The sequence below is a fragment of the Marmota marmota genome, unplaced genomic scaffold (assembly GCF_001458135.2).
Source record: "Marmota marmota marmota unplaced genomic scaffold, marMar, whole genome shotgun sequence".
Taxonomy (NCBI): domain Eukaryota; kingdom Metazoa; phylum Chordata; class Mammalia; order Rodentia; family Sciuridae; genus Marmota; species Marmota marmota.
Window position 1 is genome coordinate 8323651 of NW_026000249.1, and position 23034 is coordinate 8346684.

The 23034-nt window shown below is 35.3% G+C and overlaps 1 protein-coding gene across 1 annotated transcript in view; it reads left to right on the top strand.

The window, feature by feature from the left end:
• The window catches only part of Ppef1 (protein phosphatase with EF-hand domain 1), a 135145-nt gene that overhangs the window by 50257 nt on the left and 61854 nt on the right, over positions 1-23034 (top strand). The window contains exons 6-8 of the mRNA XM_015487974.2: positions 3231-3358; positions 5225-5285; positions 15557-15720. Coding sequence (XP_015343460.1) covers positions 3231-3358; positions 5225-5285; positions 15557-15720 — 353 coding nt within the window. The remainder of the gene's footprint in view (positions 1-3230; positions 3359-5224; positions 5286-15556; positions 15721-23034) is intronic.

Genomic DNA, 23034 nt, shown 5'->3' on the forward strand with positions numbered 1-23034 from the left:
TTGTATTTTTATTTAGAGATAGGGTCTCACTGAGTTGCTTAGCACCTTGCTTTTGCTGAGGCTGGCTTTAAATTCACAATCCTCCTGCCTCAGCCTCCTGAACTACTGGGATTATAGGCATGCACCACTGTGCCCAGCTACAAGGTGATTTTTGAACAAAGAATTTGAAGAATTGACAAATAGGTATCCAGTTGTTACTAGGTAACTGAGAACCCTGAAGTATATAAGGATAGCAATTGCAGAAAAGGACCACTCCTAGCGTTGATAGAACAAAGGGAAAATACTGGAATGATTCCATGTTAAAAACTTGGAGGGGGGGTTCTGCTGAACTGAACTTCAGCAGGTTGAGAAGGAGTACTGCTCAGCTGGTCCTGGTGTCAAAGGGCTGCCCATAAGGCCATTTTTTGCAAGCACTGGGTAAACTGCAAACAGGAACCAACTGTTGCTTCTGGGGGCAAGTAGCAATTGCTAGGTTAGCCAAGACGAACAGGAAGTAGATAAAAGGAGTTTGTCCCTTGTCCCTCATCTGGTCTGGCAGTCTCCCTGTATTGCAGGGAGCAGCTGGCAAAGCCGAAATGGGGTCTGCAGAGTCCCACCTCAGTTGCTGAGCTGACTAGAGTTGAAATAGGATAGCTTGATAAGTGGTATCCTGCTCAGGTACAGGAATGCAGGTATAGATAGGCGATTGATTCCTAAGTGGTAGTTAAGCTTCCTGACTTTGAAGTAGAAGAGGAAGTGCAAGATAGAGGAATCTGAGCATGGCTGTCTACCTTCCAAGGCATAGTATCTACATCCACTAGTAGAATAGAGTGCAATGAATGTGTCGTGTACTTACAAACAAAATAGTGATTCTTTGTGTGGAGAGTCGGGTGTGGATTCCAGTAAGGGAATTAACAGATGCCAGGCAGAGATGGTAGAAAAGATTTAGCTGACCTCTCTCCCCATGTAGTGGAGAAGCAGAAAGGGTAATATATGTAAAGTGTTCAGCTAGTGCCAGGCACATAGTAAGCATTCAACAAATGGTGGCTTTTATTATTCAAAAGAAGGAAAAGTACAAATGGCGTAGGAAATGAAGTAAATGGCTCTAGTGGAGTTAGAACCCAGGGTTTGGACTTAGTACCTGAGTCTATATTAGGTAAGTGACCTTTATTAACATACTTGCTGCTCTGAACTCAATTTCCTTATTATAATATGGTGATGATAATACTTATGGGCACTGAATGTCTTATAGTAGACTAACATAAATAGCTAGTTGTCCTATTATTAATTAGAAAGAATAAGATTGGCTGTTATTGATGTTGCTAATACTAAATAGAAGAGACTTCAGCAATCATTTTTTCTACTACATCATTGTATAGGTGAAGAAACAGAGGTATAGAAAAAGGTCAATAGCTCCATGGATGTTAAAAGTTTGGGCTATGGAGTCAGTCAGATCTGGGTTCAGATCCTTGCTTCCCATTTCCACTTACTGACTAAGCAAGCTTAAGTAAGTTTCTGAGTCTGTGTCAACTTAACAGTGTTGCAAGGACTGTAAGAACTAATACATTGCCTGACTTCAGTAAGTGCTCAGTAAATAGCACTAGAATAGCACTATTGTACTTGGTAAACACAATAATCCCTGGGGAGAGAGGGTTGGTTCATCATGATGATGACTATTCCACACAACAGGCCTTTCAGGAGAGCCTGGGCACTCCATAAAGATATTGTGAAAACACTGGAGATTTTGGCCATGGTACTACCAATTACTTGCCTTGAAATATTGAACAGTCACTGAATTATTCTCCCTGTGAGTTTTTCTTATAAAGATCATGGTACTTGACCTTAGGTCTATTTCCCCAAGTTTTCTGGAAGCTGAATAATAAGAGTCTCTAGAACCCATGAACCTTGGGGAAGCTCATAAATAACCATTCTTATATGACCACATTCTGGTGGATACTCTGTATTACATGGTACAAACCAAAACTGAAGGCAGGACTTCTGCTTTCAGAACTCAAATTGTTCTTGTTACAGTCAGCTCTTAATTTTTATGAGCTAACTGGGAAAATTATAGCATGAATAAAAGGAGGCAGCTGTTGTTGATGCTCTTCACTCTAAAACTTGAGGAGGCATAAGAGACTGTATTTTAAATCTCATTATCCTCTCACCTGATCTCTTTCTTTAATGTTGTGAAACCACAGGGTGGTTCAAAACAATACAGTTGCCATTTATTTAGCATGTACTTGATACCAGGCATTGGGCTGAACTTTTCACCCCATAGTATCTCATTTTGTCCTATAGTAACTGTGTGAAGGAGGGAGTTGTGTTTATTTATTCATCCATCTTTTTCAATAGAATCTCAGGCACAGAGGTAGAGTGAGTCAAACTTCTCAATTCATTGTATATTGCCATCAGTTCTTCATGCAAGACCCTTTCCTTACGTTAATTACTTTATTCTCTTTTGTCCGTTTACCCCATGTTCATGCACCTCCCCTATAAGTAACCAATCATTTTGTGTAGTGCATATCTTTTCCTTTGCATATACTGTTAAGAAATGTACATTATGGCTTTGCGTATGTATATTTTTAAAAGATATTAAATGGTGTTATATTTCATTCTGTTTCTGACTTTAAAAAATGATTCTGATGGAAGCACTATGTTTAAAGACCTCCCCACATTACTATGGGTTTATGTAATCTATATTTCCAATTGTGGCATGATACACTGTGGTGTGTATCCACCACAGGAACACATTCCTGTTCTAGCAATGGATAGTCAGGCTGCTTTGGTATCAAACTCCTTACTGCTGTTGCATCTTCATATGTCTCCTTTATGGGACTGTGTAGATATTTCTTTGGGGTATATAGTGAAGAGTAGAATATTCCTAAGTGGCACCAGAGGTGGGTTCTGTTATCATCTACAATTTTGCAAATAAAGAAACTGAGGCTTCGAGAAGCTTTAATAACTTATCCAAAGTTACATAGATGGTAATTAGCAGGGCTGGGATTCAAATTCAGGCAGTCTTACTCAAAAATTCTACTCTTAATGGCTATGCCATCATTATTCTCTAAGTGTTTGAGACTTGAGGACATTTTATAAAAAATATAAAGGTCATTCTCATTGTTTGCAGTTTTTATATTCTAAGAATCTATGAACCCAAGTGGATTGATTGTTTTTTGCTGAAGCACCTACTTTCCTCTAAGAGCTGCATAATAACTGTTTTTCTCTGGCTTTTGTATCCTGCGGTTCTGTAGTGTTAAAAGCCACCTTGGTCATCCAGAACTGGTACCGAGGTTACAGAGCTCGGCTGAAGGCCAGACAACACTATGCCCTTGCCATCTTCCAGTCCATCGAATATGCTGATGAACATGGTCAAATGCAGGTCTGTTTTGCAAACTTGTATCTCCTTTTTTTGTAAAGTATTTCTCTTTATTCATTGTTACTGAAAGAATGAAAGTTTGGGTCAATTTTAAGTTGAGGAAGCTTTAATAGAGCTTAGAACTAGCTGTTGAGAAGGTGTGTGGTTTTGGAAGAGGATGGTGTTTTTCAGTCTCAAAGTTCACATTTTCCAAAGGGCCACCAGATGTCTAGCTAACTAATAAAAATAGCGTTAATCTATTTTTGGGGATATACCCTAGTGAAAAGTTGTTGCTTTATGAAGGGAAAAAATATTTTAAGGAATTAAAAAAATGGAAGAATTTCCAGGGAACAAATCTGTGAACATTCTAAAAGCTTGTATAAGGATTCATTAAAAAAAAAAGGGTACTTTTTCTTTTTTTTGGGGGGAGGGGGTACTAAGGATTGAACCCAGGGGCACTTTACCACTGAGCCATATCCCCCATCCTTTTTATTTTTATTCTGAGACAGGGTCTCACTAAGTTGTTGAGGCTGGTCTCGAACTTGCAATCTTCCTACTTTAGTCTCCTGACTCACTTGGATTACAGGTGTGTACCACCATGCCCAACTTTAAAAATGAGAACTTTTTAACAATAAAAAAAATCTTGGAATGATCTCTAATGTAGTTATTGATTTAAAAAAAATCAACCTGCAGAATAGTATGTAGAGTTTATCCCATATATGTGAAAGAAAATTAAATATACAGCTGGGCGTGGTGGCTCACACCTGTAATCCCAATGGCTTGGGTGGCTGAGGCAGGAGAATCGAGAGTTCAAAGCCAACCTCACTCAGTAACTTAGTGAGGCCCTAAACAATTCGGTGAGACCCTGTCTCTAAATAAAATATAAAATAGGGCTGGGAATGTGGCTCAGCAGTTAAGCACCTCTGGGTTCAACCCCACTTAAAAAAAATTTAAATACACAGCAAAATTCTGGAAAAAGATATATAGCAAATTGTTTATAGGGGTTAGTTCTGGGGACAAGAGTGATATTAATAAATAGGAAAGGGTGTTAGAAGGGACTTCTCAGGCTAGAGATGTAGCTCAGTGATAGAGCATGTGGCAAATGTGTGAAGGCTCAGGGTTCAATTCCCAAAATCCCTAGTACTAGGGGGGAACCCAAAGAAAAAAGGACTAACCTAACAATCATATTTATGTATCATGTTATAATTTTTAAAAATAAATCAAAAATTCAAAAATATTTAAATTGCTATATTTCCTCTTGGAATTCAATCAGATGCTCCCTTTTCCCTGATTAGGAGCTCACAGTGTTGGCTATCTTTTTAAGCACTATTTAATCTTACCACTAAAGAGAAAAGAGGAGATTATAATCAACAAAATTTAGTAGCTGTCTTAGATTGGACTTTCTAGAAGCAGAGTCTGAGAGAGAGATTCTGGTACAAGTGACTTATTGAGAGAATGTTTTCAGAAAAAACCTATAATAAGGCAGTGAAAAAAATCAAGATATGATGGTAGAAGAAGCCAAGCAAAAATGTGCTTTCTAGAGAAGTCTGACCTTAGCTTGATCCCACCAGGAGCTTTCAAGTGTGAAATGCATCACACTTTGTCCTATAAAGGGGTCAGGAGGCAGGGGACTGGGCTGTTACACTCTTGTTTCAACCAGTTGTTGTCTGTGGGCAACCTTCCAGGAGAGATGTACATGTAATATCCTCAGTGACTCTGAGTGCAGTGTTGCCCATCTTCAAGGACAGGGATAGGTGTGACCCTTAGTAGATGAAGCAACTAGAAGATGAGTTCCCCAAAAGAGTAAGGAACTTGCACAGACCACCAACAGTATTTGTCACAGTAGCTGCTTAGGGTTCATTAATTGATTAATCTTTTTATTTTGTTCAGTTATCCAATTTCTTTACCTTCATGTTGGAAAACTGTTCACGAGCACGTAAGGAAGATCCAGGTAAGCAAGAACTTTAGTCTTTTCAAAAGTGACCATTAAATATTGAATTGCCCTCATCAAGAAATATAAATCCTGAAGATGGGAGAATGCTAAGAAGTTAAAAAGATGCTTACCTCTCTTGCCTGTGTGACACCTAACAACTAGTGAAATCAGTTCAACTGACTTTTTTCTTCTCTTGATGGTATCTGCTAAATCAGCATTAATTAATTTTTTCACTTTTCAAAAAACTGAATTAGATTTCATTGACCATGCATTTGTTGAATACCTTCTCTTGAACCACAGTCCTTGCTGTACAATAGTAGCTTAGTAAAGTATATCTCATTTTTCACCCACAAAAATTTTGTATTGAGAAATAAAAAATATCTTGAGTATTTCAGGCAGTAGATCTCAGTGAAAATGGCAGATTAAATACAGTTGGCCCCAACATATCTGTGTTTTTCTCTCTTTCTCCTGTTTGTCTGCTATGGTTTGAATGTGTTTCCCAAAGTTTATGTGTTGAAAACTTAATTCCCAATGCAACAGTGTTGAGGGGTGGGACCTTTAAGTAATTATGTCATAGGAGGTCCTGCCCTTATGAATGGATTGATGCCATTATCTTGGGAGTGAGTTAATTATCTTTGGAGTGGTGTCCTTATAAAGTATGAATTCAGCCATCATCTCTTTTGAACATGTCTCTCACCATGGGATACTTTTAGCCATGTTACTTACATATGATGTAGCAAGAATGCCCTCACTAGACATGGCCTCTTGATTTTGAACTTCCAGATCTCCAGAACCCTTAGCCAAATTAACTTCTGTTCATTATAAGTTATGCAGTCGGTGGTATTCTGTTATAGCAGCATAAAACAGACTAAGACACTATAATCTGTCTCTATCTAGTCATTCTGAACCAAAGACAGGTGATATAGGTGTGGTTCAAAAATGATTTTTTTTTTAGAGAGAGAATATCTTTTTTGTAGATGGACACAACACAATGCCTTTATTTTTTTTTTAATGTGGTGCTGAGAATCGAACCCAGGTCCCGCCCATGCTAGGCGAGCGCTCTACCACTGAGCCACAATCCCAGCCCTCAAAAATGATTTTAATATTATAATTATTTGCAAGGCATGTATTTCTCTTCAAATTAAGACCTGCTGTTGTTATTTCCATGGTAGAGGCCAGACCTAAAAACTTATTTTTCTTTAATTTGGGCTAATTATTTTTTTGCTGTAATTAAAACATATATGGTATCTAGGAGCATCTTTTAAATAATTTGTAAACATCCTTCAAAGTGGTGAAAGAATGATTGTTTTAATGGAATGATTTGAGTACACATGTATGAAACTTATTAAAGCATTTACTGATCCATAGAAGCTTTTTGAATGGTGAAATAGCCAAACCTGAGAAATGGGGAGTGGGTAGAAGTCATTTTCATTCTTTTAGATAGTTGCATTTTGAAGATAGTGGCTTGTGTTTTGTGTTCTTTAGCAAAAAATGTTTTGGGCAAGAAATGTAATGAAGAAATGAAACAGGGCTTGTTCTACTAATGATGTAGTATTTCAATCCAGGCTCATTTCATCAGAGCCACTTATGGAGTTTCAGGGCCACAGATGGCTGGGTTCCAGCCCAGAGATATTTACTCAGACTCTGAATTTTTTTACAATCTGCATTAAAAAAAATTCTACAGATGATTTTAAAATGTAACAAAATATTTTTATCAAAGAAGGGAACAGTAATTCTTTTTTTGGTACTGGGAATTGAACCTGGGGTGCTTTACCACTGAGCCACATCCCCATCCCTTTTTATTTTTGAGACAGAGCCTCACTAAGTTGCTGAGACTGGCCTCAAACTTGAGATCCTCCTGCTTTAGCCTCAAGTTGCTGGGATTTCGGACATGTACCATCCTGCCCTGCTTATTTTAGTTTTTGTGGTGCTGGGGATTGAACCCAGGGCCTTGTACATGCTATACAAGTACTCTACTACTGAGCTACATCCCCTATCCCCTCCCCAAATCTTTAAATAGTGTCTTTTAATCAGTGGGCATTCTTTTTTTTCTTTTTAGTTGTTGATGGACCTTTATTTTATTTATTTTTATGTGGTGCTGAGGATTGAACCCAGTGCCTCACATGCTAGGCAAGTGCTCTACCACTGTGCCACAACCCCAGCCCTAAGTGGACATTCTTAATTTTAATGTGGTACAATTTTTTTTCTTTATGGTTAGTGCTTCCTGTATAGTTTAAGAAATATTTCCCTGATATGAAGATATGTATATATATTCATTAGTACAAAAATAAATACAGGATTAACCTATAGAATAAACCAGAAATGAATGACATTTTTACCCAGAGGGTAGGTACAGAGTAGAAAGAATGGGAGAGTGGAGATTGGGTGGAAGGGATGAGGGGGAAGAGTGACACTTCTCTGAGTATACCTTTTTGGATTTCTAACTCTTAGAATCATGATTATGTTTCACATTGCCCCCTAAAAGTAATAACTAAAAATAAGAAGTGGGGGGAAAAAGTGTGTGTGTGTGTGTGATCTCAAAGTAGAATACACACTGTGACAAATTAACTGTATTACAAATGAATAACATAACCACCTAAAGAAGTGGGGAAGAAACATACTAATCTAAATAATATTGAAAAATAGCATTTTAACTCTAATGTACTTTGATGAGTTTTGATCTTTATTTATTCTGCTTGTGGTTTGCTAAGCTTCTGTGATATATCTAAGTTGGTATTTTTCATCAGATTTGAGAAATTTTCATACATTAATTATTTAAAATATCTTTCAAGTCTAAGTATCTTATTCTTTGTGAATCCTGTTTTTACTTAGAAGGACCTGAAATATTTAAACTATGGATCACTATGCCTGTATTTCTGGATGTTTTTATGTTTTATCTTTAAAAAATGTTAATACTTCATAACATTTGGATTTTTAAAAATTTTTTAAAGATTTTTTTGTAGTTGTAGATGGACATCATGCCTTTATTTTATTTATTTTAATATGTGGTGCTAAGGCTCGAACCCAGAGCCTCACACATGCTAGGTAAGCGCTCTGCCACCGAACCACAACCCCAGCCCCTGGATTTTTTATATTAAACTATTGAATGGGAAAATTTTAATATCTAGTGTTTGAAAATAATTAAAAAACACAGCTGTAGCCAGGTGCACGGGGGCACACCTGTAATCCTAGCAGCTCAGGAGGCTGAGACAGGAGGATCATGAGTTCAAAGCCAGCCTCAGCAAAAGCAAGGTGCTAAGCAACTCAGTGAGACCCTGTCTCTAAATAAAATACTAAAAAGGGCTGAGGATGTGGCTCAGTGATTGAACCCCTTAGTTCAATCTCCAATGCCAAACAAAACACAACTACAGAGAAAAATTTCCAAGTAGTTAACCAATTTTTCCTGCAACATTTATTTGATAATAGATATTTTCACTACTGATTTGTAATGCCTCCCTCTTAATATGTTTTAGTTGGTTTTTTTGTTGCTGTAACCGAAAGACAAGAACAATTTTAGAAGAGGAAAAGTTTGGGGCTCACAGTTTCAGAGGTCTCACTCCATAGATGGTCAGCTCCATTGCTCTGGGCCAGAGGTGAGGCAGAACATCACAGTGGGAAGATTGTGGTGGAGGAGAGCAGTTCAGGACATGGCACCAGAAAGCATAGAGAAACAGACTACTCAACAAGGGCACATGTAAACACCAAAGTCATGCCAACAGTGACCCTCCTCCTTCAATCACATCCTACCTGTCTACAGTTACCACCCAGTTAATCCCTATTAGGGGGGTTAATGCACTGATTAGGTTAAGGCTCTCATAACCCAATCATTTTACCTCTAAATCCTCTTGCATTATCTCACACATGAAATTTTGGGGGACACCTCACATCTAAATCAAAACAATATATTCATTTAAAAATGTATTATTGGAGGCTGGAGTTGTGGCTCAGTTGCGGAGCGCTTGCCTAACATGTGTGAGGCAATGGGTTAGATTCTCAGTACCACATAAAAATAAATAAATAAAGGTCCATTGATAACTAAAAAATATTTTAAAAAAATATATTATTGGTCTGGGGTTGTAGCTCAGTGGCAGAGCACTTGTGTAGTGCATGTGATGCCCTGGGTTCAATCCTCAGTACCACATAAAGGTAAATAAATAAAATATTGTGTCCATTTACAACTAAAAATAAATACAAGAATTTTTAAAAAATAAAAAAATGTATTATTGGGTTTATTTTTGAACTCTGTATTCCCTTATATATCTCTCTACTGCAGAGTCCTAGGATCACACTGATTTAATTATTGCAGTGTAACAGAAAAAGAGATTTGCAGATTATTGCCATTGATTGATTTCTAATGCCCTCTTTGGTGAGAGGATTATAGACAACTTCTACCTAGACCTGTATAACTGAAGTGTTGAGATCCCTAAGCCAAGTATTTTTAGGAGCCAGAGTTATTTAACATTCCCAGATACTGAGCCCAGATTAATGGATTGAATTCTGAGGCACAGAGTATCTCAAGACATGAGGTGTTCCAAAGGTGAGAGATGACCTTAAAGCAGTATTTGTCCTTGCAATCTCACCACCTCATTTATGAAAATCATTTATACCAGTTTATCTCTCCATCCTATTACTTTTAGAGCTCAAAACCAGTTCATAGAATTTGATGGGAGCAGAGTCTTCACACAAATATTCCTAGTTGTTTTTTCACATCAGCCTCCTCCTTAAGCAGAAATCTGCCATACCTAGCAGCAGGTTTAAACAGGCTGGGTTTTTTATTTTTCTTTCTGCTTCCCAGATCAGCCAAAGTATTTGGTGTGTGTGTGTGTGTGTGTGTGTATGTGTGTATACACACACACATACTCTAAATATATACAAATATATTTTCTTTTTCAAAAATACCTTCATTTATTTATTTTACATTTTTATTCTATGGAGTGCTAGGGTATTTTATATTTTTTCTTGATATGGTAAATAGGATATTTTCTCTATGATATCTTCCCATTTATTATTGATAGTATTTCATAAAGCTTTTGACTTATGTCTACTTATATTATTTTGTACTTTTATTGAATAATATTAATGAAATTATTATTGCTTATTTTTATTAAATGTTTGCCATATGCATGAATTTAAGTAAGTACCTTAAATACATTATTTAATTTGGTTTTCATGACAAACCATGAAAATTATTATTGTTATTTACCTTTGATAAATGTAGAATCTGAGACTTAGAAGGTAATCTCCTAATGTTATTCATTTCACCACTGGTAAAGATGTGATTCAAGGGGCTGGGGTTGTGACTCAGTGGTGGAGCACTTGCCTAGCATGTGTAAAGCACTGGGTTTGATTCTCAGCACCATATATAAATAAATGAATAAAATAATGGTCCATTAATGTCTTTAGAATATTTTTAAAAATGTGTTTCAAGCCATTGGGATTAACCTATGTATTATACTTAATTTTCCTATCCATTCTGGGAGTTTTTCCATTAGTTTTCTTGAGTGTAGGTATTTAATCACATTGGCTACGTAAAACTGTATGTTTCTATCTAATAGTTATTGCTCTTATTTCGGCTTCATGTCTTTCTTATTGTACTGGTTGGCACTACCAGAGTAATGTTAAAATGAAACAGTGAAAGTGGGATTCTTTTTTTGTTATTGATAATTTAATGGGAGAAACCATTATTATTTAGTCAAATTTTAAAAATTATGTTAAGGAAGTATTCCATCCATTTCTAGTTTTCTGAGTTCTTAAAAAATCATGAGTAGGTTTTGAATTTTATGAAATTCATTTTGGTATCTATTGAATGGACACCAATGATTTTGATCCAGATTCATAATTGGGAAGTGAAATAAACTTTTATAGTTAACTATAACTATAAATGTGGTTCAATTGGTACTTTTCTTTTTCCAGCAATACCCAGAGCTTGCTTTCAAAGTAACATGTGGGTGGTAGAGACAGCTAAGAGTTAATTCTAATAATGTGTTGCACAAATTTTTATATATTGTTGCCATTCATTAAATTGTTGCTGTTAGTTATGAAAGTTGTAGCCCACAAAGACATTAGAAATGTCAAAGCTTTGGCTGAAATGTTTTCTCTGATATGCAGATGCTAATGCACAATAAAGGGGGGGGTATAGGGAAGAATAGAGTTACTTTGGATTAGACAGAGGGGAGTGAAGGGGGAGGGAAGGGTGTATGGGGGTGAGAAGGATAGTGGAATGAATTGGACATTATTACCCTATGTATATATATGCCTACACGACCAGTGTGATTCTACATCATGTACAACCAGAAGAATGAGAAGTTATACTCCATTTATGTATGATATGTCAAAACTCATTCTACGGTCATGTATAACTAATTAGAACAAAAACAGAGAAACGTTAAAGGTTTGGATTATTTTCATATATGGCACACATGAGCAATTGGAAAAGAATTTATATTATTCTTTTATGTTGCTAAAAACCAGCAGAAGGATAATGATTTGACATTGACTTGATATTGAGTAGTTTTAGTTAAGAATTGACTTTGGAAATGGTCCTTTTTCATATTTTTATTACCAAACTTTTTTAAAAAATATTTTTTAGTTGTAGATGGACACAATACCTTTACTTATTTATCTTTATGTGGCGCTGAGGATTGAACCCAGGGCCTTGCATGTGCTAGGCGAGTGCTCTACCACTGAGCCACAACCCCAGCCCCACCAAAATTTTTAAGGAATGAGGGTCATTAAATCTATGAAAGGTAGGGCCATATTCAGCTTGTTTTTAAATTTAATTAAATTTTGTATTTATACATACACACACATACATACATACATACTGAGGATTGCACCCAGGTTCACTCTACTGCTGAGCTATATCCCCAGCCCCTCCATTTCAAAATTTTATTTTGAGATAGGTTCTCACAAAGTTGCCCAGGCTGGCCTAAAACTTGTGATTCTCCTATTTCAGCCTCCCATATAGCTAGAATTAAAGCATGTACCATCACACTCAGCCAAGCTTTTTTGTTTGTTTGTTTGTTTTAAAGAAGAAGGGTGTTTTCATTTTTTCTTACCTAACAAGACTGATTTCTAATCACTGGATTTGATGGAATTGGCTTGTTATATCAGTTAGTAGATGAGAAAGGGAGAAATGACAGAGCATGGGTGAAGGCAATTATTGGGAAAAAGAAGTAATTTTTGCTTAAACCTCACAGAATTGGTATTAATAAGTTATAAGAATGTCAATAATGCTATGTAGTATAATATATAGTTAAAGTATAATGATTAAGAATATGTGTTTCATCTCTCCACTTACCATCTTGCCCCCATCTTCCTCATGTATAAAATAGAGAAATAGCAATATTTACTTCACAAGGGTAGTTGTGGTTATTACATGAATTTATACATGTAAAGATCTTAAAACAATGCCTGGTACATAGTTTATTAAATAGGTAAGAGCTATCATTGTCATCATTATCATTGTCATCATCTTCAATATAAGAAGGAGGGGTTTGGGACTCAACCTGGATGCATTCTGAATTTTGGAGGATGAGAATAAATTATTCAAGGAGGAGACAGAATGAAGAAAGAGTTGTCCAAGAATAAACATAGAAATATCAAATAATAGAGTGTTGTTTTGGAAGGTTGGAAGAGGAAATCTTTCTCAGTGTGGACAGATATGAAGTCCAGGGTGGAATTTTTGATTTCAGGAGTCTTTAGCCATGTCTAATTTATTTACAGAGTTTGAAGAAAGGATCATACTGAAGGTATAGGCAGCAGAGAAAATTGACTAACACGGTTGCCTCTGAGAATTTGGAAGGAGCAAAGGGTTGGACATGTCCATAGGCATCGCCATATCTACATCCTCAACTTCTTTTTCTCTTATAACATCTGGATTTCTAAGTCAGGCATGTTTCAAAGGCTATACTGCCTTTGTCATGAATACTATAACCATGTCATAAATTCCTTCCTCATCTATAAAACAAAATCCTCTACTCCTGACCATATGTTCCATATTCACTTTATTTTTTAAAGTCTATTACAGAAACCAATATTGACAATTCTGTTAGATGATGCAGTTAAATTTGGGGTATTTTTGTGGTGTAGTTGTTTTCCCTGAGAAGTGGGTTGTTTTCTTTCCCCAAGAGTTTTGTGATATTTCAATGTATTTAGTCAGGAAAAGTAAATTTTCCTTTGGTACAAAATTCATCTCCAAGAATGGCTATCAAATTAAAATGGGTGGTATCATCATTAAGATAGTTAAGTAAACTATTTGGGCGTCACTGCCTACATAATGAATCTGAAATAAAGTATATCAAGATGCTTATATTTCTAGTTTCTAGCATTATTAATTATTAATTGAAACGAATTATTCTTAAATCTCAAAATCCAATGTTTCTAGCATTATTATTATTAATTAAAATAAGTTATCTTAAATTTTAAACCAAATCCAAATGAGAAAAATAACCTCTGCTGGACCACATTGAAGACAGATATTATTACTTCTAAATTCTGCTTTTTATAAAACAACATCAACTATCACCAAAAAATATTGGGGTACACAATTTAGAAAATACTTTTTAAATGACCAAATATAACTTTAGAATTTGTTTTCAGACTTAGTTTTTAAATGTAATCTTCTCAGCATAACTGGATTGTGAAAAAATATATTTTATCTACATCTACTAACATCATACCTTCTAAACACATCACTCTAAATATTCAAAAAGAAAGGAACTGTTTGCAGAGAACTTCTGGTGAATGGCCTTAATTACAAATCAGTGTTAATGAGTTGAAGAGTATGTCATCATCTTCTGGGCCATTTCTCTTCCCTCTCTCTCTGTTTTGTTATCAGGGATTGAACCCAGGGACACTTAACCAATGAACCAATTCCCAGTCCTTTTATTTTTTATTTTGAGACCTGGTCTTGCTAAATTGCTTAGGGCCTTGCTAAGTTGTTACGAATGGCTTTGAACTGTTGATCCTCTTGCCTAGCCTCCTGAGCTGCTAGGATTACAGGTGTGTGCCACCATTCCTGGCTTGGACCAGTCCTCTCTTACTGTAATAATCTTGTGTATTAGCCACAATACCTCAGTGCTATATAGTAAACATTTCTTCTAGCATGTCTACAGATTAGCTGACCACTTCTGATGATCTTGGTAGACTTGATTTAGCAGTATTTTGGATCTTGGCTGAGGTCACTCATGTGTCTGAAGCTCTGCTGGCTGCTGAATAATCTTGAACACCTTTGGCTAGGATGATGCAGCTCTGTTCCACATGGTGTTGGTTTTTTTTATTCAGCTAGCCTGGGCTTAGAGGTAGTGGTAGTTTTCCAAAAGAGAGATGCATAACAAGGCCTCCTGAGACCTGGACATGAAGTTAGTAGGTATTACTTCCCCCATATTCTTCAGGCCAATGCAAGTCATGAACCTGGACTAGTTTGAAGGGATGGAAAAATATGCTTAATGGGAGAAATGACTAAATCACATTTTAAAAGGCATGGGTAGAAGCTAGGATAGAGAATTGAGGCCACTTTTGTGATCAGTCTGTCACATCCCCTTTCATCTTTCTCTGCCTGAATTGTCTGGATGTCTGTTCTTGAGCTGACTGTTTTGTGGGTAATCTTGTAAGAAATGACTGTGGGTCTCAGTACCTACTAAAATGGGGAATGTAGGCAATCTGTTACTATACAGAAATCTCTCTCAAAGAGGGCTTTGGACATTTCTGCTTATGGTTTGTCATTTAATTTTATTGCTTTGTTATCAAGCAAAAAAGAAAATCATGTAAGAAAATTTTTATGTGAAGGGAGAAGCAAATTAATTACAACTAAGTAAAATCCTCTCAAGTGTTTAATGAGAAAAATTGAATGTTGTAGTTTAATTTTTTGTAGCTCCTGAATAGCAGAAGATGTTTGAATAAAATACAATGAATTGTTGTGTTTTTAGCCCTGTTTGTAAAAACCTGAGACGAAAGAAGTGGGCAAAAAATTTAGAGCTAGAGTTTCAGAGAATCAAAATACCTTGACTGACCAGTTTTTATGATGCTTCTCTTCCTTTGCACTGATTATAGACTCAGTACTTTGTCAAAACATTATCCCAGGAAGGGATAATGGTTATCTATGTGAATGTACCTATTGATCTCAGAATCAGTCATTCCTCATGGTTATTTGTGGGATATCTTGATATTCATAATATTTAACACCAGTGCCTTACATGGGCTAGGTATTCAAGAAGATTTTTATTACATGTAAGTATTGAAATGTTGATTTCCACTGTTCACCCACCTTTCTGTCTTTAATTTTCCAGAACTTGTAAGTCGGCTTTTTGAAAGCACCTTCCAGGATATCAAGGATAGACAGGAGTATGTAGGGTTGATAGATGTACCGGACTCTTATGAAGGCCCTCGCCTGGAATTTCCTCTCACTTTTACTGACATCAATCACCTTCTTGAGGCCTTTAAGCAACAACAGGCAAGTGGAAGCAGATTCTGCCTTGGTTTTTGTACAAAGCAGCTGCTCAGTGACCATCTATTGAATGAATGAATTTCATACTGCATCAGAAATGTATTTCCTTGGGAAAAAAACCGCTAAACTGTTTCCTACAGTGGCCAAACAATTCATCTTATGTCAGAGTTACCTTCTACTTTGTTTAACCTATTAAATAGAAGTCTCCTCAGATGCATAGCAACCTCCTCTTGATCTGGATGTTTATAACATTTCCTTTTCCATTTTTGTGACATAATTCACATACCATAAAATTCACAGATTTAAAGTGTACAATTCAGTGATTTTTAGTACATTAACAAGGTTGTATAATCATTACCAATATCTAATTGAAGAACATTTTCATCACCCCAAAAGAAAGGCCACACTGATTTGCCATTTCCTCCTCCTTCATCTAGGCAACCACTATTCTACTTTCTGTCTCTATGAATTTGCCTATTCTGGATATTTCATATAAGTGAAATTACATAATATATGGCTTTTTGTGTTTGGCTTTTTTCACTTAACAGTAATGATACAGAAATTTCTAAGGTTCATTCATGTCACAGCATGTATCATTACTTCATTTATTTTAATGGCTGAATAATATTGCATTGTATATCAGTTTGTTTACTGTGTTATCTGTGGATGAACATTGGATTGTTTTTACCTTTTGGTTATTATGAACAATGCTACTATGAACATTTATGTACAAATTTTTGTATGAACACATCTTCACTTCTCTTGGGTATATACCTAGAAGTAGAATTGTGGGATCATACGGTAACTCTTTGAGTAACCGCTAAACTGTTTTCTACAGTGGCCAAACAATTTTACATTCCCACCAGCAATGTATGAGTGTTCCAATTCTCCATGGTTTTGACAACACTTATTATTTTATTTTCATTTTTATTGTAGCTATCCTAATTGTGTGAAATGGCATCTCACTGAAGTTTTAAAAAAATATTTTTAGCTACAGATGGATAAAATATCTTTATTTCATTTGTTTTATGTGGTGCTGAGAATCAAACCCCATGCCTCACACATGCTAGGCAAGTGCTCTACCACTGAGCCACAACCCCAGCCCTTATTGTAGTTTTGATTTACGTTTCCTAATAGTGTTGAGCATTTTTCATGTATTTATTGGCTGTTTGTGTACCTCCTTTGGAGAAATGCTTATGTAGATCCTTCACCCATTTTAAAACCAGGTTGTCTTTTTTTTTTTTTTATTGCGTTATAAGAGTTCTGTCTGGATTTAAGTTCCTTATCAGATATATGATTTACGATTTTTTTTCTTTTTCCGTAGATTGTCTTTTCACTTTCTTGTTAATGGACCTTTTTTTTTTTTTTTTTTTTTTTTCTAACAGGGTTGCTTAGAGACAGGTATAAAAAGTTTCTTCTTGATTATCAAGAAAACTCTCATCTTGACAGAGGATGAGAGTATCTAAGTCTGAAATAAAAAGAAGTTTACCCTAAATTCTCTAAGTAATGCAGTGCAGGAAGAGGAAGTTGTTGAGCAAAAGAAGAGAAATAATCAGAAACTAATCAAAATGAAAGAAAATGAACACTTACAACTTGGGTACAATGCTCCCTTGAAATTTCTTGTTCAAGCTCATTCATTACATCAACAAAAAGGACAAGGACCATGCTCCTGTCATCTGTCCAACATGAAAATGCATTAGCATATCATTAGCATGTGGCAAAGTTTAGATTTTTCCATTTATAAACATGTGGTCTGGATGAGCATCCTGCACACCAGCAATCTGTTCTGAAATTGCATCTACATTTGCACATTTAATATCCCTCAATGATTCATTCCTGAAACATCCTCCATCGGTAAAACCATTGGACATAGAAGTCTCATTCACATTGACTTTGGAAGGCAGGCTGCCTCCTTAAATCGCCCACTTAAGGACATACAATGAAATGCCTCGTTAAGAACCTTAATTTAAAGCAGCACACAGTTCTGTATGTCAGAGGTAATAATTACCTTCCTTAATGAGCCTGACTTTTCCCTGTGATGAGTAAGCCTTCCCCTGCCTTGTTTATAGGAACTCTGGATTTATTTCTGACTTTCTTCAAGTGCTGTTATTTAAAAAAATAATAAAATTATGTCTGTTTGCCTACTCTATACTGAAAACATGTGCAGTTTCAGTGCTGCTAAAACCAATTACCTATATATTCCTAGGACGGGCAGGGTCCTATACAAGTCACAGAATCTGTATTCTAACTTCCAAGCAGGTTAGAAATAAATTGTGTCAACCTGAAAAGAGCCTACCTTATGATTTTAAACATTTTTCATGTGAAAGAGGGATATATCCAAAATATTCCATCATATCTAAGCAATGAAATTGACTCTTGAACAAATGGATTTTATAGATATCTATTATAATCTTTATTTTTTTAGTTTTAGGTGTACACAATATCTTTATTTTATTTCTATGTGGTGCTGAGAATCGAACCCAGTGCCTCACGCATGCTAGGCGAGTGCACTACCACTTGAGCCACATCCCCAGCCCTATTATAATCATAAGGATTTAAGATTTATTTTTGTAAGCAGAGAATGGCTTGAAGAATTAATGTCTACATGTATGGGAAATTATCTGACGATGTACTTTCACTATAATATGAAAGTACATCCTCCAATATAATCAGATTTTCTTGCTATTTTAGCAACTACCCATAACATTCTGCTCAAAATGTATCAGAAATATATCAAAAAATATAATAAAAATATATAATTAAAATATATCAAATATATCCAAAAATATAATACAAATAATAAGAGATTTTTAAAAATTTATTTTTTTACATGTTGAAGAGTATATGTATCTTTTCAGCCTAAAGTTGGAAAACAAATTAAGAGACATAAAATGACTCATATAACATCGTCAAATACGTATGTGATAAAAGCAGAACTTGAACTAGGACACATAGTATTTGGTATTTGTTTCTAAATCTGTATTGTCCATTAAAATCTTCCCTTTTTTCCTGGGAAAGGAAAGCATTTTTGTGAAATATATATATTACTATGTCAGGTTAACTTAAACGAGATATTTTATGATTTTTTAAATTTGAATCTAGAAACCAGGATCATAAATTTTTATGCATCTTATCTGGGTAGTCACCTTCCCATCACATAACAAATATCTGAGGAAATTAACTTATAAGGAGGAAAGATTTATTTTGGCATACAGTTTTGGGGTTTCTAGCCCATGATCAGACAACTCATGACTTTCAGGCATCTGGTGTGGGGTCAGGGTGTAGAATGTGTAGTGGGGCAAAACCCTTCACCTCATGACAGGGATGCAAAAGAGAGTGAGAGGAAGGGAATGGGTTCCCCTGGACGACACACCCCCAAAGACCTAAGACCTCCCTAAGAGCTCCCTCAACTCCCTAAAGGTTCCTCCACCTCCCAATAGTGCNCTTCTTTTTTTTTTTTTTTCCCTGTGGAGATACTGGGGATTGAACCCAGGAGCATTCTGCCTCTGCAGCTACATCCCAGCCCTTTTTAAAATTATTCTGAGACAGGGCCTGGCTAAGTTGCCCAGGCAGATCTTGAATTTGCTATTCTCCTGCCTCAGTCTCCCAAGTCACTGGGATTATAGGCATGTGCCACCATTTCCAGCAAGTTTTTTTTTGTTTGTTTGCAGGACTAGGAATTGAACCCAGGGCCTTATGTGTGCTAGGCAAGCACTCTACCACTAAGCTACATCCCTGACTATGTTGTAACCTTTGAAATAGGGATATGTGAGTTCTTCAGCTTTGTTCTTTCTTTTCAGTTTTGTTTTGGTGGTTTAGGGTTCCTTGCAATGAATTTGAGGATTGAAAATTTTATTTCTGCAAAAAAGCCATTGAAATTTTGATAGGTATTGCATTAAATTCATAGGCAATACTTTGTTTGGGTAGTATTGCCATTTGACAACATTGTCTTCCAATCCATGAAAACAGGGTGTTTTCCCACTTATTTATGTCTCCCTTAATTTCTTTCAGCAATGTTTTTTAGTTTTCAGTGGACAAGTCTTTCACAACCTTGGTTAAATTTATTCTTAGGTATTTGGTTGACACTGTAAAAGAAATTGCTTTCTTGATTTTTTTTTTTTTGCATTGTTTATGGCTTGCAGCTTCAATGAATTGATTTATCAGGTCTGATAGTTCTTTGGTTTATGCAGATTCTTTGGGATATTTTCCATACAGGATCATGTCTTTTGTGGAGTTTTATTTTTCCTCTTTTCTGATCTGGATGCTTTTGTTTTGTGTGTAATTTCTCTGTCTAGAGCTTGTAGTACAATATTGAGTAGCAGTGATGAAAGTTGGAATGTTTGTCTTGTTCCTGTCTTAAAGGGAAATCTTTCCGTCTTTCACCATGGTGTTTGATGTTGTGGGTTTTTCATAAATGCCCTTTGTCATGCTGAAGAAGTTTCCTTCTAATTTTAGTTTCCTAAGTAATTTTATCATAAAAGGGTTTTGAGTTTTCTTTATTTTTTTTTTGTATGTGTGTGGGTTGAGATAATTGTATGTGTATATGTGTGTGTTTTCCTTCATTTTCTAAATGTGGTATAATACACTGATTCATTTTCTTATTTTCAACCACCCTTATATTCCTGAGGTAAATCTCACTTGGTCATGGTTAATAATCTCTTTAAAATGCAGTTGAATTTGGTTTACTGGCATTTTGTTGAAGATTTTTATATCTACATTTTTAAGAGATAGTTGATCTGTAATTTTCTTTTAGTGTCTGTGTTTGGCTTTGATATCAGGGTAATAATGATTTCATAGAATGAGTTAGGTATTTTTCCCTCTTATTTGGTTTCTTTTTTTGGGAGGAATTTGAGAAGGATTGGTGTTAATTTTTTTATTATAATTTTTCATTGGTGCATTATAGTTACACATTATAGTGGTTGTTATATATTTGTACATGCACACAATATAACTTGGTTAATTTTATTCTCCAGTATTTAATTCAATTAGTGTAGCCACCTGGACTTCAGCTTTTCTTTACTAGGAGGTTTTTGATTACTGATCCAATCTCTTTACTTATTGTAGGTCTGTGCAGATTTCCTATTTCTTCTTGAGTCTACTCTGGTAATTTGTGTATTTTTAGGAATTTGTCCATTTCATATAACTTATCTAATTTGTTAATGTACAGTTGTTCATAGTATTCTGTTACAATCTTTTTATTTTATTTATTTATTTATTTTTGTACTAGGAATTGAACCTGGGGCTCTTAACCACTGAGCCAAATCTCCAGCCCTTTTTTATATTTTATTTTGAAACAGGGTCTTGCTGAGTTGCTTAGGGCCTCACTAAGTTGCTGAGGCTGGCTTTGAACTTTCAATCTTCCTGCCTCAGCCTCCTGAACTGCTGGGATTACAGGTGTGTGCCACCAAGCCCGGCTCTTTTGTAATTTCTTTAAAGTTGATGGTAATAGCCTTATATTTGTTTCTGATTTTGGTTGTTTGAATTTTCTCTCTCTCTGCCCCACCCCTTTTTTTCAGTCTAGTCAAAGGTTTGTTAATTTTGTTGATTTGAAGAACCAACTTTTGTTGATTCTCTGCTGTTTTTCTGCTCTGTTTCATTTATCCCTACTGTAATTCTTATTTTCTTCCTTCTACTAACTTTGGGTTTAGTTTGCTTTTATTTTTCTAGTGAACTAAAAGTACTGTTGGATTTGAAATAATTTTTTTTCTCTCCCTCCAGTGTTTTATTTTTTACTTTTTAATTTGTTTTAATTAGTTACACGTGACAGTACAATGATCTTGACATATCATACATTTGAATCAGATGAGATATAATTTCTCATTTTTCTGAGTGTACAGGCTGCAGAATCACATTGGTCATGCAGTCTCATATATACACACAGCAATAATAATGACTATTTTATTCTGTCCTTGAAATAATTTTTTTAATGCAGACATTTACAGTCATAAATTTCTCTCTGAGCACTGCTTTTGCCATATTGCATATGTTTTGGTGTGTTGTGTTTTCATTTTCATTCATCTCAAAGTATTTTCTAATTTCTCTTGTGGGTTTTTTTTCCTTTCCATTGGTTGTTTAAGAGTAATGTATTTTCTAGTTTTGCTTCTGTTATTGATTTCTAGTTGCATTCCATTGAGGTCAAAGAAGATACTTTGCACCATTTCAGTCTTTTAAAATTAAATTTATTGAGGCTTATATTGTGACTTAACATCTGGTATATCCTGGAATATTTTCCATGTGTACTTGAGAAAAATGAGTCCGCTGTTTTGGGGTAAGTATTCTATACATGTCTATTAGGTCTAGTTGTGTGTGTGGTTTCTGTAATGTCCATTCAGTTCCTTATGAAATGAAGGAAGAAAGAAAAAAAGAAATTTCTCTCAGTCTTTGCAGATTGACTCTATTGGGACACTTGCTTCACTGCTTGGTCAGGCCATTTACAAATCTGTCTTGCAAAGTATCATGCTTATGCTTAGACATTGTCAAGTTTCCTTTTTCTTTATTTAGTGTGTGTTTGACTGCTGTAAACCTCAAAGATATTTCAGAGCTCTGACAAAATTGATTCTGACAGTTTTTTTTGGTTTGATTTTTCAATAGTTCTGTGGAGGGATTGGATCTTGGAGCTCACTACATCATTGTCTCTGATATCACCCCTAAACCCTTTTTCTCAATTTAGGACATAAAAGGGATACTCTCAGAGTAAGAGTGAACTGGAAATAGGCTGGCTCTGCAGGGATTGAAGCATAGCTTTGAATCATCTGATTTATGAAATTGAATTGAGATCATCCTACGTAGCTAGTGCTCCTAGTCACTTGCCAACAACAAATTTAAATCCTCTCTGGAAAAAAATAGGCCTGAAATTATTTCTACAGTTTTTCCTATACAGTGTCCATGATGCATGAAAGCAAACAGATAAATAACAGATAATGGAAACAAACCCATATTCAGATAATGACATTATTAGACTAAGAGTTTAAAATAAATATGCTTAATATGTTCAAGGAGATAAAAAGATATAACATCAATCCAAGGAGCTATAATGGAAAATTTTATAATTTTGACTTTATAAATATGAAAAATTATATTATTAAGGAAAGACTCAAAGAATAAAAGGTTCAACACAGTATACAGTATATTCCCATTGTAAGAAAAAAAATCAAGGACTATGTTTTTTATCTTTAAAAATTGCAATAAAATTCATATAACATAAAATCAACCATTCAAACTATTTTAAAGTACATGATTCAGTGGTTTTTAGTATTTAAAATGTTATTCAACCAACACTATTCCAGAACTGTTTGTTTTTTTTTTTTTTTTTTTTTTTTT